The 16305-nt window shown below is 43.0% G+C and overlaps 1 protein-coding gene across 2 annotated transcripts in view; it reads right to left on the reverse strand.

The window, feature by feature from the left end:
• Positions 1-16305, reverse strand: part of tmeff1a (transmembrane protein with EGF-like and two follistatin-like domains 1a) — a 77785-nt gene that overhangs the window by 9489 nt on the left and 51991 nt on the right. For both annotated transcript variants that reach the window (XM_021612637.2, XM_021612636.2), the window contains exons 2-4: positions 9186-9295; positions 4503-4632; positions 2086-2112 (exon numbers count right to left, since the gene is read on the reverse strand). In XM_021612637.2, the coding sequence (XP_021468312.1) occupies positions 2086-2112; positions 4503-4632; positions 9186-9295 (267 nt within the window). The remainder of the gene's footprint in view (positions 1-2085; positions 2113-4502; positions 4633-9185; positions 9296-16305) is intronic.

Consider the following 16305-nt stretch of genomic DNA (forward strand, 5'->3'; position numbering starts at 1 on the left):
ATCTGGTGCAGAGAACACAAAGACAGGAAACAATCACCCACAAACCCCAACACAAAACAAGCTACCTAAATATGGTTCCCAATCAGAGACAATGACCAACACCTGCCTCTGATTGAGAACCATATCAGGCCAAACATAGAAATAGACAAATTAGACACACAACATAGAATGCCCATCCAGCTCACGTCCTGACCAACACTAAATCAAGGAAAACACACAAGAACTATGGTCAGAACGTGACAGTATCCTTTTATCAAATGGGTTTAACGGATGTAAGCCCACATCCAGCAGTCCGCCCAAACTAACAGCAGGATATTATACACCTGAAGTGAACACAACCCTACCACCCCACAACAACCCTTTCACATTGCTAGCAACCTACCACTCCATGGAAACGGCTATACAGTACCTCACTGTGCATCCCCACTCAATCAATGACGGTGTACGTGTTACCTTCTATCCATCTTTTTACATTATTACAACACGCCTACGCCTGGGCGCAAACACACAACAGCCATGAGCCATCCACAGAGGCACACACAAAGGCTGAGTGTACCAAAGAAACATTCTGTTCTCAGTTCTCCCTCGCTCTCTCTCTCTCCATCTCACACACACACACACACACACACACGCGCGCGAATGCTGGTCTGGGGAGGATGGCTCACAACAATGGCTGGAATGGAGTAAATGGAATGGTATCGAACACAAAGTTCCATTCCATAATTCCGTTCCAGCCATTACCATGAGCCTGTCCTCCCATCCAACCACCTCTGATACACAACATATTCGGTACACACACCAGACAATCCTCAAACACACCAGACAATCCTCAAAACAAACCAGACACAGCAATCACACACACACAATCCCTACAGAGAACCACTGTGAACACCCAACAGTGTTCAAAGGGGACAGCAAAACACATCCAAAGCACACAGACAGATACACAAGCATCAGAGCTCAATTGCACTTTAATAATTTATATCATAAACAGCTCAGCCAATCGCCTGTAGGGGATTATGCACGTCTATCCAGTCCTGTGCAGATGGTAGAGATATTGGGTCCCCAGTCACTGCTTTCCAATTAAAACCACATTAAACAACAAACGCTGCGGTCGCCACATGCAGATGGTCACAAAATGTCTCGATGGGCTTGGCATTTGTGCAAGTGAGAGAATACACTGTTCAAATATTACTGACAGGCTACAGATATGCTGTTGGGATGCTAAAGACATGCAATTGAAATGTTACCGATAGTCTGTAGATGGACTATCCAAATAGTGTTACTGAAATATCAATGCCTCCATCAGGAGAAGTTACTGGGACGAACGAACGGCCATTGTCTCTCAGACCATTATCAGGGACGTAATATTCCAGCTCGCTTACAGACTGTGTACAAAGCCATGCGGTTCACTGGCTTGTGTAACCCCCATTCACAAATCATCCAAAAAGCCAGCTTGAGTATTCATTAAAGGAATTTGTTGTGTATTGTCTGAAATGTATTCCCGAGACAAACTCAAGAGTTGGAAGCTTTCAGAAGTAGTGAATAAGCAGGGGGATGTAAAGTTAAACTGCAATCTAAATAGGCATTTCCAGAAATGACCGACATACCAATTGTCACAGTCAAGGGACTGCATTAGCATTCAGCATGAACAGAATAGGAAATAAGTGCTTGGTGTATCAAGCCTGTGTACTTCCTAGGAGTTGGTACACCATTCCATGTCGCACGAGGAAAAATCTTCAAAAAGGGTTAAAAGTTAGAGGCAGTTCGGAGGTTTATTTGCTAATTGTTTACCTCACATTTTACCTAAATGGTTCACATATACACATACGACCGTCATTCTTAACTTGTGAAACCGCACAATCCGTGGTTTCAGGTGTGCCCCTTTCTTGTCCAATGTAGTCATTTTGGGGCCTTTGAGGTATGTAAGTATGTTTCACTGATATATTCGCCTCAGAAGTCACAGAACAAATGACTGTAAGTGCAGATTATTTCAATGCTTTATCATCTAGTACATGTGTAGTTCGAAAACCATATTGGATGTATATGCTTAACACAGGATTAACCATAGAGTATACCACGTACCTCCGTCTCCAGAGCCGGAGCCAGTATCTGTGAAGACAGGAAAGACGTTGTCACAATTCTAATCCACATATGGTGTATGCCCTTCAAAAACACTGCTTCCCTATATTTCTTGGCATAGTGTCGTTGCATTAAGAAATGGACCCCGGCAACACAAATCTTGGCACAGTGTGCTTGAATTAAGAAATGGACACATGCTTCCAAGATTTTGGCATGGTATTGTTGCATTAGGAGATGAATATTGGCTGCATCGTTTAATTAAAGTTCCCTACAGCTTTCTTTTACAGCACCTCTATCCAAATTCATAGTTCACGAAAACTTTTAACAGAGGGACCAGACGTAAATTCTCTAGAAACTACCAAAGATCAGCTTCAAGGTTTACTCAACCCAAAACCACAGCCCAGTCTTGACTGCAAAAACATTGACTGTAGTTCAATCTACCTCAATTGGGCCGACCAACCTGTGCTCCCGCACATTGGCTAACCGGGCTATCTGCATTGTGTCCCGCCACCCCTCTTTTACGCTACTGCTACCCTCTGTTCATCATATATGCATAGTCACTTTAACCATATCTACATGTATATACTACCTCAATCAGCCTGACTACCCAGTGTCTGTATGTAGCCTCGCTACTGTTATTTTTCACTGTCTTTTTACCGTTATCTTATTTCTTTACTTACCTATTGTTCACCTAATACCTTTTTTCACTATTGGATGGAGCCTGTTGTATTCGGCGCACGTGACAAATAAACTTTGATTTGATCAAATCCATACTGCAGAAAAAATACTGTTCCACTGTAGGTAGCTAACATTTACAGAGTGAAAAACTTGTAAGTAAGTAACATTGACACACTTCTTGGTGTGGGTTTGATAAAAAATGTAACAACTCTTATACCGAATGCTAATTCTATTATGTAATCCAAACAATACGTTTTTCCTATCTGAATTCTGACACACCCTTGACTCTGACCAATTTTGTTACCAATTTTGACCCCCTGATCCCAGCAAATGCTGATTGCTTATCATAAACGATGTATGATGTCTCCTCTCTCCATGCCCCTTTTAATGTGTTCTTGGACAGTGGAGAGCATCCACCTACACGGACACTCCTGTAACTACTCCCACTCACTACTGCAAAAAATGCTTAGCCCTATTGCTGCATCCTAAATGGCAACCTTTTCCCTTTATAGAGCACTACTTCTGACCAGGGCCCATAGGGCTCTGGTCAAAAGTAATGCACTAAATAGTGAATAGGGTGCCCTTATCAGGGTCCTTAGTATTCATGGTGTTGCCTCGGCAGTCGGCTCATAGCCACCAAACGCTTCAATGACAGAAAGCCTAAATATAGGCAAGAGGAAATGGGACTAAGCAAGGAGAGAGGGGAAGGAAGCAGAGGGCATATTGCGGCGCAAGAACGCTCGGGTAAGTCGTAAAAAGAGTGCACTGCTGTGATGCGTCACCAGGGAAATCAGGCCACCGCCCCGAGAGATTGGTTTCACGACACGAGCTGGAAACTGTTGCTCAAAGTTTCTCACACGTTTGCTATGTGTCATGACAATGTGACCCCTGGGATGTCTGTGATACTCGAAGAGAAAACCTGTCTGTCTTAGTGTAGGCACAGGTGAACAAGTGATGTGAGTGTGTGTTTGTGTGTCTGTGGGCAATCTGTGCAGGGCTTTTGTTTCTGCCTCAGAATTGGCTTCTGGGTTAGACCTGGTGAACCAGTCAGATATTTCCTATTCAAAGCCATACCCTGATGAATGACAAGCAAATAACTAACACTTCCAAATACACCTATTCTGAAATTGTGATTTCGACAACAGGTATCCCCAACAGAGCCAGCTGCTTTCCATATTTTTCTTTAATTGCTAATTGATGTTAACCTAAGAAACGAGGTGAGCGGAATCTCAAACCAATCAGTGTAATCAATAAAGTATTGAGGAGAGTAGAAACCCTGTAGACACGCCAGACCTTGAGGACTGGGATTGAGAGAACCTGGGGCTGCGTTCTATTTCCCACACTTCTCCCTGAAGTATGGACTTGCTCACTCCCCCACATGGACGTCAAAGCTCATTGGATTGGCATCAGCTAGAACTAGTGCTGAAAGAGTTTCTACCATATTTCGTCCACCACTCTGTTCCTTTTAAATCCACCAGGGGAGTGAAGGAGTGCACACACAGGGGTGAAAGGTAGACAAACAGACTGCAGCCCTGAACAAGTCTACATCCATTGAACGTTATTGTAATAATATAAATACAATTATTTGAACAGACATTTCCATTCAAGTGAATGTTCTGTTCTGGGCTGTGATGGGTTGTGGACATATGAGTCAAATTGCTGTGGTCTGAGGGAATAAAAAAAAAAAAATCCTTTAAGAAATGATATTTCTCTGATTGTAACGTAGAAGTGGAAACACTCACCTGCAGAGCATGGCCCATCAGATGAGCGTGATATGAGCCTCTGCTGTTTGCAGGAGGCCTGTCTTCGGTAGCATTCATTCTGGTAGGTATCGCCATTGGAGCCACACACAGGGATGTAGTTTTTGTGGCACTGAAATTAAAAGCAGAAAACAACAAAAAACAAAAAGGTGAGTGCGTCTACATAATGCAAAGAGGCAATATACAACCTCAGAAGGTTGAAGAAATTTGGCTTGTCACCAAAAGCACTCAAACTTTGACAGATGCACAATCACCGCCTGGTAACGGCAACTGCTCCGCCCACAACCATAAGGCTCTCCAGAGGCTAGTGAGGTCTGCACAACGCATCACTGGGGGCAAACTACCTGCCCTCCAGGACACCTACACCACCCGATGTCACAGGAAGGCCAAAAAGATCATCAAGGACAACAACCACCCGGGCCACTGCCTGTTCACCCCGCTACCATCCAGAAGGCGCAGTCAGTACAGGTGCATCAAAGCAGGGACCGAGAGACTGAAAAACAGCTTCTATCTCAAGGCCATCAGACTGTTAAACAGCCACCACTAACATTGAGTGGCTGCTGCCAACATACTGACTCAAATCTCTAGCCACTTTAATAATGGAAAAATGGATGTAAAAAATGTATCACTAGCCACTTTAACCAATGCCACTTCATAAAATGTTTACATACCCTACATTACTCATCTCATAAGTATATACTGTACCCTATACCATCTACTTCATCTTGCCTATGCCGTTCTGTACCATCACTCATCTATATATTTTTATGTACATATTCTTATTCATTCCTTTACACTGTGTATACAAGGTAGTTGTGGAATTATTAGGTTAGATTACTTGTTGGTTATTACTGCAGTGTTGGAACTACTAGAAGCACAAGCATTTCGCTACACTCGCATTAACATCTGCTAACCATGTGTATGTGACAAATAAAATTTGATTTGATTTTGATTTGAGAGTGCAGATACTTTCACAACAAGAAAATGTGATAGGTAGTTGTGAAATAGTAGTAAGCTAGCTAATGCAAAAGCTGTCATTGAGTAGCCAAAGCCATAATTTAAATATGCAGTGCCTTCGGAAAGTATTCAGACCCATTCCCCTTTCCATATTTTGTTACGTTAGTGCCTTATAAAATAAAAAACAGAAATACCTTATTTACATAAGTATTCAGACCATTTGCTATGAGACTTGAAATTGAGCTCAGGTGCATCCTGTTTCCATTGATCATTCTTGAGATGTTTCACCTGTGGTAAATTCAATTGATTGGACATGATTTGGAAAAGCACACACCTGTCTACATAATGTCCCACAGATGATAGTCAGTGCAAAACAACCATCTCTGCAGCTGTCGCGGCTCTCGTGGGTTGAAGGAGACCAAGGTGCAGCGTGGTAGGCGTTCAAGATATTTATTAAACTGAACACCGCAACAAAATAACAAAGTAGAAAAACGAAAGTGCACAGTTCTGTCAGGCAACTAAACAGAAAATAACTACCCACAAAACACAGGTGGGGAAAAGGCTGCCTAAGTATGGTTCCCAATCAGAGACAACAATAGTCAGCTGTCCCTGATTGAGAACCATACCCGGCCAAAACATAGAAATAAAGAAACTAGAATGCCCACCCTAGTCACACCCTGGCCTAACCAAAATAGAGAATAAAAGCCTCTCTGTGACAGTACTCCCCCCCCCCCCCCCCCCCCCCCCCCACCTAAGGTGCGGACTCCGGCCGCAAAACCTGACTCTATAGGGGAGGGTCCGGGTGGGCATCTACTTCGGTGGCGGCTCCGGTGCGGGATGCAGACCCCGCTCCACCTCCGGACCGGGGACCGTCGCTGGAGGCTCCGGACCGCAGATCGATGCTGGAGGCTTCGGACCGGGGTCCGTCGCTGGAGGCTCCGGACCGCAGATCGATGCTGGAGGCTTCGTGCCATGGATCATCGCTGGAGGCTTCGTGCCATGGATCATCGCTGGAGGCTTCGTGCCATGGATCATCGCTGGAGGCTTCGTGCCATGGATCATCACTGGAGGCTTCGTGCCATGGATCATCACTGGAGGCTTCGTGCCATGGATCATCACTGGAGGCTTCGTGCCATGGATCATCACGCACTGGAGGCCAGGCACGCTGAGCCGGCACCATCCGTCCTGGCTGGTTGCTCACTCTAGCCCGTCCAATGCGGGGAGCTGGAATGTAGCGCACCGGGATGTGAACGCGCACTGGAGACACCATGCGCTCCACCGTATAACACGGTGCCTGACCAGTACCATGCTCCCTACGGTAAGCACAAGGAGTTGGCTCAGGTCTGAACCCTGACTCTGCCACACTCCCCGTGTGCGCCCCCCCCAAATATTTTTGGGGAGTGGCCTCCCGGTCTTTCGTGCCAGCCGTGACCCTGTGTAATCCTGGGCCCTTTTACTCGCTGCCTCCACCTTTCTCGCTGCTTCCACCTGCTCCCATGGCAGGCAATCCTTTCCCGCCAGGATCTCCTCCCACGTCCAGGATCCTTTCCCATTCAGGCTGTCCTCCCATGTCCAGTTCTCCTTACCACGCTGCTTGGTCCGTTTGTGGTGGGTAGTTCAGTCACGAACGTCGTCAGGGAAATGACCGGACCAAGGTGCAGCGTGGTGAGCGTACATTTCTTTTTTATTTTGAATGTCGCCAACAAGAAAACACCAAAAACTAACGTGAAGCTGACTAGGGCTATACAGGCCACAACTAACTACCCACAACTAAGGTGGAAAAACAGGCTGCCTAAGTATGATTCCCAATCAGAGACAAAACAATAGACCGCTGTCCCTGATTGAGAACCATACCCGGCCAAAACATAGAAACAGTAAACATAGAAACAAAGAAACTAGAATGCCCACCCTAGTCACACCGCAGCACTCCACCAATCAGGCCTTTATGGTAGAGTGGCCAGATGGAAGCAACTCCTCAGTAAAAGGCACATGACAGCCTGCTTGGAGTTTGCCAAAAGGCACATAAAGGATCATGAGAAACAAGATTCTTTGGTCTGATGAAACCAAGATTGAACTCTTTCACATCTGGAGGAATCCTGGCCCCATCCCTACAGCAAAGCATAGTGGTGGCAGGGACTGGGAGACTAGTCATGATTGAGGGAAGCCCGGACTTGAACCCGATCGAACATCTCTGGAGAGACCTGAACATTTCTGTGCAGCAACGCTCCCCATCCAATCTGACAGAGCTTGAGAGGATCTGCAGAGAAGAAATGGGAGAAACTCCACAAATACAGGTGTGCCAAGCTTGTAGCGTCATATACTAGACTCGAGGCAGTAATCGTTGCCAAAGGTGCTTAAACAAAGTACTGAGTAAAGAGTCTGAAAACGTATGTAAATGTGATCAGTTTTGTTACACATTTCTAAAAAACTGTTTTTACGTTGTCATTATGGGGTATTGTGTCAAGATTGATGAGGGGAATAAACAATTTAATCAATTTTAGAATAAGGCTGTAATGTAACAAAATGTGGAAAAAGTCAAGGGGTCTGAATACTTCCCCTAATGCACTGTACATTCTAGTCATCTATCGTTCATTATGAGGGAATGTCATGAATGGTTATAACCTATGTCATGTCGCATCTAGGAAACTTCATAAAGGCTTTGCAGGCAAGGGCTGATTGAAGACATACTATACTGTAGGCTATTGCTCAGTCTCCCCATTAAACTATGTCTCTAAGGTATTCTGGTTTCTTCACACACACACCTGTCCTCCTTCTGTTGCAATTACAGTCATATTAGAGAGAAATATGGTGGCCTTCTCATTCAGCACCTCAGACTACAGAAAGCAACCTAGACTAGAGGGCGAAAACAACAGCACTCCCCTCCGAAGCTATACCAAGCACCCCCGGGGGTGGGTAGTAACGCACAACAAGTAACGCTTTACATGTACTTAAGTCTGTTTGTGGAAGAACTAGTACTTTTCTAGTTACTCTCTGTGGGCTGTACTTGTACTCTTACTCAAGTATTTTCTGAAGAAAGTAACTTACCTTTTACTCTGTTACATTTTACCAAATCACTTCAGTTACATAGATTTATTTTACTCTATTGTCGCTGTCAGATGAAAACGTAGTGACTGTTGTGAATATACATTTATTTTACTCTGTGATTATACATTTATTGGCTCTCAGTTGTCCATCAAACTCTGTATCTCCACCACGTCTTCACCCCTAAGGAGATTTTTTTGGACGTTGACATTGACACTAGTGTTTTGCGGGTACTATTTATTGAAGCTGCCAGTTGAGGACTTGTGAGGTGTCTGTTTCTCAAAGTAGACACTAATGTACTTGTCCTCTTGCTCAGTTGTGCACCGGGGCCTCCCACTCCTCTTTCTATTCTGCTTAGAGCCAGTTTGCGCTGTTCTGTGAAGGGAGTAACTATGCTGGAGGACATCTGCAAGATGGTGCTAGCAGGCTTAAATAACGCATTTCAAATCAATTGCACTAAGTTGTTGTTATCTTTGTTTGCTGTCACATTTTACCATAAGGTGTAAAAAATTAACAAACTAAATGTGTAACTAGTATTTAAGTAGTTTTCTGACCGGATCCTTTTTACTCTTACTTGAGTAGTTTCTTAAGAGGGCGACATTCTGAACCTGATAACGTAGGTAAACATGTACACACACAAAATCTGGTAGAAACTACACCACATACCTGAAACTGGCACACACACTTCAGCGTGGCTCCGTCATCTCTGCAGACACCTCCAAAACGGCAGCTGGAGTCGTCACACACTCGTAGGTCGCTCTTCTTCTCCGACAGATCTAGTAAGACAAAGAAAAAAAAGGTCATTCATTAATTTTGAATGTAGGCTGCACATCTTTGTGCATTCCAAATGGCACCCTATTCCCTATTTAGTGCACTACTTTGACCAAGTCCCATCCATTCAAAAAATGCTGCATTAAAAACAACCCAATTTGGGTTATTTGGTAACCCAGCCCTGGGTAAATACTGGACAGAACACATGTTGGGTTATTTGGTAACCCAGCCCTGGGTAAATACTAGACAGAACACATGTTGGGTTATTTGGTAACCCAGCCCTGGGTAAATACTGGACAGAAAACATGTTGGGTTATTTGGTAACCCAGCCCTGGGTAAATACTGGACAGAAAACATGTTGGGTTATTTGGTAACCCATCCCTGGGTAAATACTGGACAGAACACATGCTGGGTTATTTTGACCCAGTCAGTTGGGCTGCGTAAATAACCCAACATGTGTTCACTACTACCCAACATGTAGTGAATCTTTGTTTTCATTTCAACAATTTACTATCTGTGATGTTCTATATGCTTTACTTAAGATTGATGTGAAAATAAATCCACTGGGGCTGATATGCTTGATCCACTTTTACTGCAGCTCTCTGCCACCCTAACAGCTGAATCCTTTTACCTGATGATTAAATCTGGTACTATCCCCAAGGTTTGGAAGGCGGCCCATGTACTCCCCCTTCACAAAGGTGGTGACCCTTGTGACCTAAATAATTAATCGCCCTATTTTATCTTAGAAATGTATTATACATTTAAATCAGTCGGGTTTTAGACCAGGTCATAGCACTCTCTCTGTTGCATCTTACATTAGTTATAAATTATGTAGTTTCCTGTATGAATCTTCATTGACCTGTCAAAGGCTTTCGATACTGTTGATTACTCACCCCTAATTCAGAGGCGTTGTCATAGACCAGGCTGCATGTAATTCATTGACAGATACAACTCAATGTGTATCTGCTGACGCTGTTAAATAAGATTTCCTGGATATTACGAAAGGTGTCCCACACGGGTCGATTCTGGGTCCTGTAGTTGTTACGGTTCACATTAACAATACCACAGCCACTTCAAAGCAACACAGTAACACATGGTAAGCCAAGTACATTGCTTTTGTTGGTTCTGGTAAGGAGTTAATTTGTCCCTTGGACTCCCTTCCCAGGTCTATACAGGTGTAATGGAGGGTATATGCAGGCATACGCGGTATACCCACTTATTTTTCAGTGAGCATTGCGTTTACTCACTTCTTAATCCCCAGGATGTGTAGCAAATTAGTGAAGTGGAAGTATACGCCGTTTCAATGAATAAGGCTGATCAGTATGTTTAGCTTAAACTGTTGATAAACTATTATTTCTTCACATTTTAGCACAGCAATGTGGTAGGCCTAGAATGGTGCGAATGTTAAACATTTTGTGGGAAAACACTGTTCTAAAATTCACCCCGCACCTGTAAGGGGTTTCAAGGACAGAGACAGAGATGGAAGTATTTATTTGAAATTTAGAGAGGGAAGGTAGATCTAAAGATGCAACAATTACCATTGCTAATATGACTGGGATAATGACTTTGGCTGCTAGACAAGAAAAAAGGTACGAAATGATTCATAATATCAAGTAAATGTCCAGGTTCCAAACAATTAAGGAACAGGGAAAATATAGTGAGGCTAATTATGGCGATGCTAATGATAACTGTCTTCTGGTAGATGGAAAGGCTTTCCCAGAAACCTTCTCAATTAAATGTTATCTAGTTACAAAGTAGCATTTGCCTACCTAGCAGAATGGTATCATGATTATTTGCATCAATCCAGTGGCCATTTGTTTTGCAAACTCCATCTCATGTGTTACAGAAACACCACTAACCAAACAACCGTGCTAGGTGCATGGGGACATTTATAAACCGTATGTACGTATAAAATATACCCCAAAATGTGCGTGCACCAGTTCACGCAAAAGTTGGTATTTAAAACAATTTTACTTGACGTGAGATGGACTAACCTCCCGCAAACATTATACCATGTGGACGCACATCTGCTAGTAGTTGAAATATTGTGTTGCAAGCTGGCAAGGTATTTTGTACAAATCGGGGATATGATGAAAATCTTATTAATAAAAAACAAAAAAAACATACTAACAGTACGTAGCGTACTCTGCTGGTGTTACCGACCGGGTATTTAAAGGGCACTTTTCAAGCTGATTTTCATTTTTTCTGATTTTTGTTAGAATAGTATTTTCCTTGAAATAGGCATCTTAAAATTAGACATAGGAATTTGTTTTCTATTTATTTTATTTTCATAACCATTGCAGAATATATTCCTCACTTTTTCTGGCTGTGATGGGTTCATTTTCCCGAAGGAGCCATACAACAAATGACCATGTGCATCTCTCAGCCTAGTGGCCTAGCAAATAGGCCATATGTATCTCTGGTTTTGCAAGATCATTAGCAGCATGGTTTATAATACCGGCATACAGTCGAATTTAACAGCTTATCTTTGACATTTATGTCGGCCTATGCATCGAGTTTTAAGTATTTATTGTCACGTGCACAAGTACAGTGAAATGCCTTTCTTGCTTGCTCTTTCCGAACATTGCAGTAATTAACATCAGTAGTACTATAAAAAATTAGAAAAAAACCTCTTAGCAGAACAAAAAACACACGTACTGTAATTGGATTTTATTTAGTAGCCTGCTCTACAATGTTACAGAATTCACGGGCAGTCCTTCTTATTTCGGTTGGTGGAAAAGTCGATATAAAAGGTTCTGCTGACAGGTCCACGACAATTTGACATTGTTTTCTTGTTCAGAAACGGACAGTCCTTTTCCAGATACAGCATAAATTACTGCTAAAGATTAAAACATTCTGCCAACAGTATGGGTAGGTTAAAGTATTGCTGTGCGATAGGAGTGCGACATCATGGCCCATTTAATCTCAGAACCTATAGCAAGGGAGGACATACACTACATTACCAAAAGAATGTGGACACCTTGTCAAACACCTCATTCCAAAATCATGGGCATTAATATGGAGTTTGTCCCCCCTTTTGCTAATATAATAGCCTCCACTTTTCTGGGAAGGCTTTCCACTAGATGTTGGAACATTGCTGTGGGGACTTCCATTCAGCCACAAGAGCATTAGTGAGGTCGAGCACTGATGTTAGGCGATTAGGCCTGGCTCACAGTCGGCATTTCAATTCATCCAAAAGATGTTCGATTGGGGTTGCGGTCAGGGCTGTGTGGAGGCAGATCAAGTTCTTCCACACCGATCTCAACAAACCATTTCTGTATGGACCTCCCTTTGTGCACCTGGGCATTGCCAGGGTGAAACAGGAAAGGGCCATCTGCCAATCTTTTGCCACAATGTTGGAAGCACAGAATTGTCTAGAACGTCGCTGTATGCTGTACGATTAAGATTTCCCTTCACTGGAACTAAGGGGCCTAACCCGAACCAATGAAAAACAGCTCCAACCATTATTCCTCCACCACCACACATTACAGTTGGCACTATGCATTGGGGCAGGTACCGTTTTCCTGGCATCTGCCAAACCTGGATTCATCTGTCGGACTGCCAGATGGTAAAGCATGATTCATCACTTCAGAGAAAGCGGTTCCACTGCTCCAGAGTCCAATGGCGGCTAGTTTTACACCACTGCAGCCGACGCCTGGCATTGCGAATGGTGATCTTAGGCTTGTGTGCAGCTGCTCGGCCATGGAAACCCATTCCATGAAGTTCCCGACGAACAGTTATTGTGCTGACGTTGCTTCCAGAGGCTGTTTGGAACTCGGTAGTGAGTGTTGCAAACGAGGACAGACGAGTTTTACTCGCTATGCACTTCAGCACTTGGTGGTCCCTTTCTGTAAGCTTGTGTGGCCTACCACTTTTGGCCGTTGTCGCTCCTAGATGTTTCCACTTCACAATAACAGCACTTACAGTTGACCAGGGCAGCTCTAGCAGGGAAGAATTTGACAAATTGACTTGTTGGAAAGGTGGCATCCAATGACGGTGTTTGTCTATGGCTAATGTGCTCGATTTTATACACCTGTCGGCAACGGGTGTGGCTGAAATAGCTGAATCCACTAATTCAAAGAGTTGTCCACATACTTTTGTATATATAGTGTATAAACCCAATTATCTAATGATAAACTAAATATTGAACAACATTCGTCTAGACCTCAAAAGTCTCCTGATGTGGTTTAAGCATTGTTGTTGACTTAGAAAAACAATAGAATTGGATGTTCTATTTAAAAGTGTGACTTAAAAGGGGAAAAATCTGAAAGCTGTGAATTTCTGACTCAGTTTGACAGCCTAATTTATCTGTTTAAATAGTAGGCCTACTATTATCCTACTTGCCCAGTACAGCTTGGGTTAGCTTGACTGTGAAAGACCCAATATGGGATTCATAATTTTAGATCATTCAAGAGTGTGTCAAATCAAATCAAATCAAATTTTATTTGTCACATACACATGGTTAGCAGATGTTAATGCGAGTGTAGCGAAATGCTTGTGCTTCTAGTTCCGACAATGCAGTAATAACAAGTAATCTAACTAACAATTCCAAAACTACTGTCTTGTACACAGTGTAAGGGGATAAAGAATATGTACATAAGGATATATGAATGAGTGATGGTACAGAGCAGTATAGGCAAGATAAGCTGGGTATCCGTGCAATCATGCGAATATTCAAAAATCAGCATGACAAAAATATGGTCAGATACCCACCAGCGGTGTCTCCACCAAATGGACTTCTTCGGTTAAAAATCAGTGCGTGATGACCTAGTGCACTCAAAATGTACTTTTTCACTTAAGTTTTCATGTACTGAATAAAAATCTAAAGTTCAATTGTCACAAACCGACTCAAAGCCCATAACAAAAAGGGAGACAACGTGGAGATAAGGAGTAACAAAATATATATTTATTAAATAAAGTAAACTAAATACGATATACAATGGTGTGTGGAATCAGTAATGTAAGTGAGTGTTTTGCATGCATGAATGTGATAATGCAGGGTGTTGAAAGGTGCCAAAGCAAACAACCAAAAGGCCACCAAGATACACAACAAAATCTGTAAAGGTGTCTGCATGGAGAGAGTCTCCTCCATGAATGAGGAAGTGGTGTATTTATCCTGGGACACACCGGGCCCAGGTGTTTCCCATGTAGCTAACGACCCTCCCAACTCCGCCCACTGACATCCTAATAAGGAAACAAGAACAAAGAGATAATACGGCAGACAGAGTGGGAGGGTCATCACACAATGTGTGTGCGTCGCATTTTCAACTCTACCGATAGTTTTGTCTCTGTTGCATTAAATAGCAAATGTGCTGACTCTAGTCTTGGCACTTGCGCTCTAGCCAACAGCTCGCAGATACAGTGCAGGCAGGCTGTGTTGGTAAACTAGTCTACATAGTGAGAATATTATGGATAAGTCTGAATATTTGTATTTGTCAAACAGCAGTTAATTATCAAATCATCATGTCACCAGAATAAGACCCTCAATATTTTTTTGGAAAGGAGCATCAATCGCCATGCACTTTCACCACCCTGTGAAGTTCATCATCATTTATTTCATCTGTAGCCTAATAAACTGCATGGTTTCCAGAGTCATAATGAGAGGCCCACACACCTTATCATCGCGTGACTCCAAGTTTACTTGGACATGATGGTTATTATATCAATATTTGTGCATAAAGATATTTCCACCACCATTTTTCACTGAATTCATTTTACAGACACCAAAAGACCCCACCATGTCGAACGAACAAATATCTGTCTGCATTTATAAAATTGTACCGAAACGACCGGTTTCCATCATAGCTTTCGTGCTTAAAAAATATATATATGGTATGACCTTACACGCATAAAAACTGTGGATGTAAAAGTGGTTCGTGTTTCTCATAGAATTTCCTTTAGAAGGCGGGGCGTTTGGGAAATGTTTGTCAAAAGGAGAGGATACACACTTCTCCAGGCACCATTACTTCTATAGTAATGATAGGGCTGCTGACTACCAAAATGTGCAGAGTACCTAAATTAGCGACGTTTAGCAACAGACTCAGCAGAGATCAAAGGGAGGAAATCTGCACAAAATGATGTAGCGGTAGCAGCGTATTACTCAGTCATGCCTCTGTATGTGTCACACACCATGCCTGAGTGGTCTTTGAAGAGCCGTGTTATGGTCTGTAATTACCACTTTTGGACCAGCCTAGACTAGCTAACGACTATCTGCGCTAACCAGACCAGGCTTTCAATGTTGCTCCCAGAACGAGACACAAAAACACAGTGCTACTGTGTTAGTGAGTAAGACTACACCATTTCTACATTGAGTCGACCCAAAGGCCTAGATCGACCCAAAGGTCGACCCAAAGGCCTATGCCATGCCTAGCCACTCATGTAGATCTAAAATGATTTGATACATTTATTAAGCAATATTTGTGTCACCTTGCCCATAATCTCTGGGACAGATGCACGTAATATAAAAGGTATCGTAGCATCTGTCAACAGACTGTGGGATGCGGCGGCTAACAATGAACTTTGTTCCTGTGCCCTGACTTCTTGTCAATGATCATTTGGAGAGAAAAAACAATTGCGATTTCACAGGTGCTTGCATCTTTCAAATGTAGCCAAAAGACTTTCCCGAAACCTGGAAAGAGAAGGGAGTGGAGCTACCACCCAGCGTCCGTAGTATCTTTTCTAACACATCTCCCACAGAACTTAATTGAGCATCTGACACAATTACACAAGATTTTACTTATGGGTTTCCAAGATTACCTTGCCCTAGACTGGGTGGAATGTTTTCCCTTATTGCTTATACCTATCCAATTGTTGAAATCTACAGGAGGGCCTAGGTACACTCTTAGAAGAAAAGGTTCTATCTAGAACCTAAAAGGGTTATTCTGCTGTGCACATAAGGGAACCCTTTGAATAACCGTTTTTGGAACTAGGTAGAACCTTTTTGGGTTCCATGTAGAACCCTTTCCACAGAGGTTTTCTACCTGGAACCAAAAAGGGTTATCCTATGGGTACAGCC

Source organism: Oncorhynchus mykiss, chromosome 8, assembly GCF_013265735.2.
Source record: "Oncorhynchus mykiss isolate Arlee chromosome 8, USDA_OmykA_1.1, whole genome shotgun sequence".
In the NCBI taxonomy this organism is placed as follows: domain Eukaryota; kingdom Metazoa; phylum Chordata; class Actinopteri; order Salmoniformes; family Salmonidae; genus Oncorhynchus; species Oncorhynchus mykiss.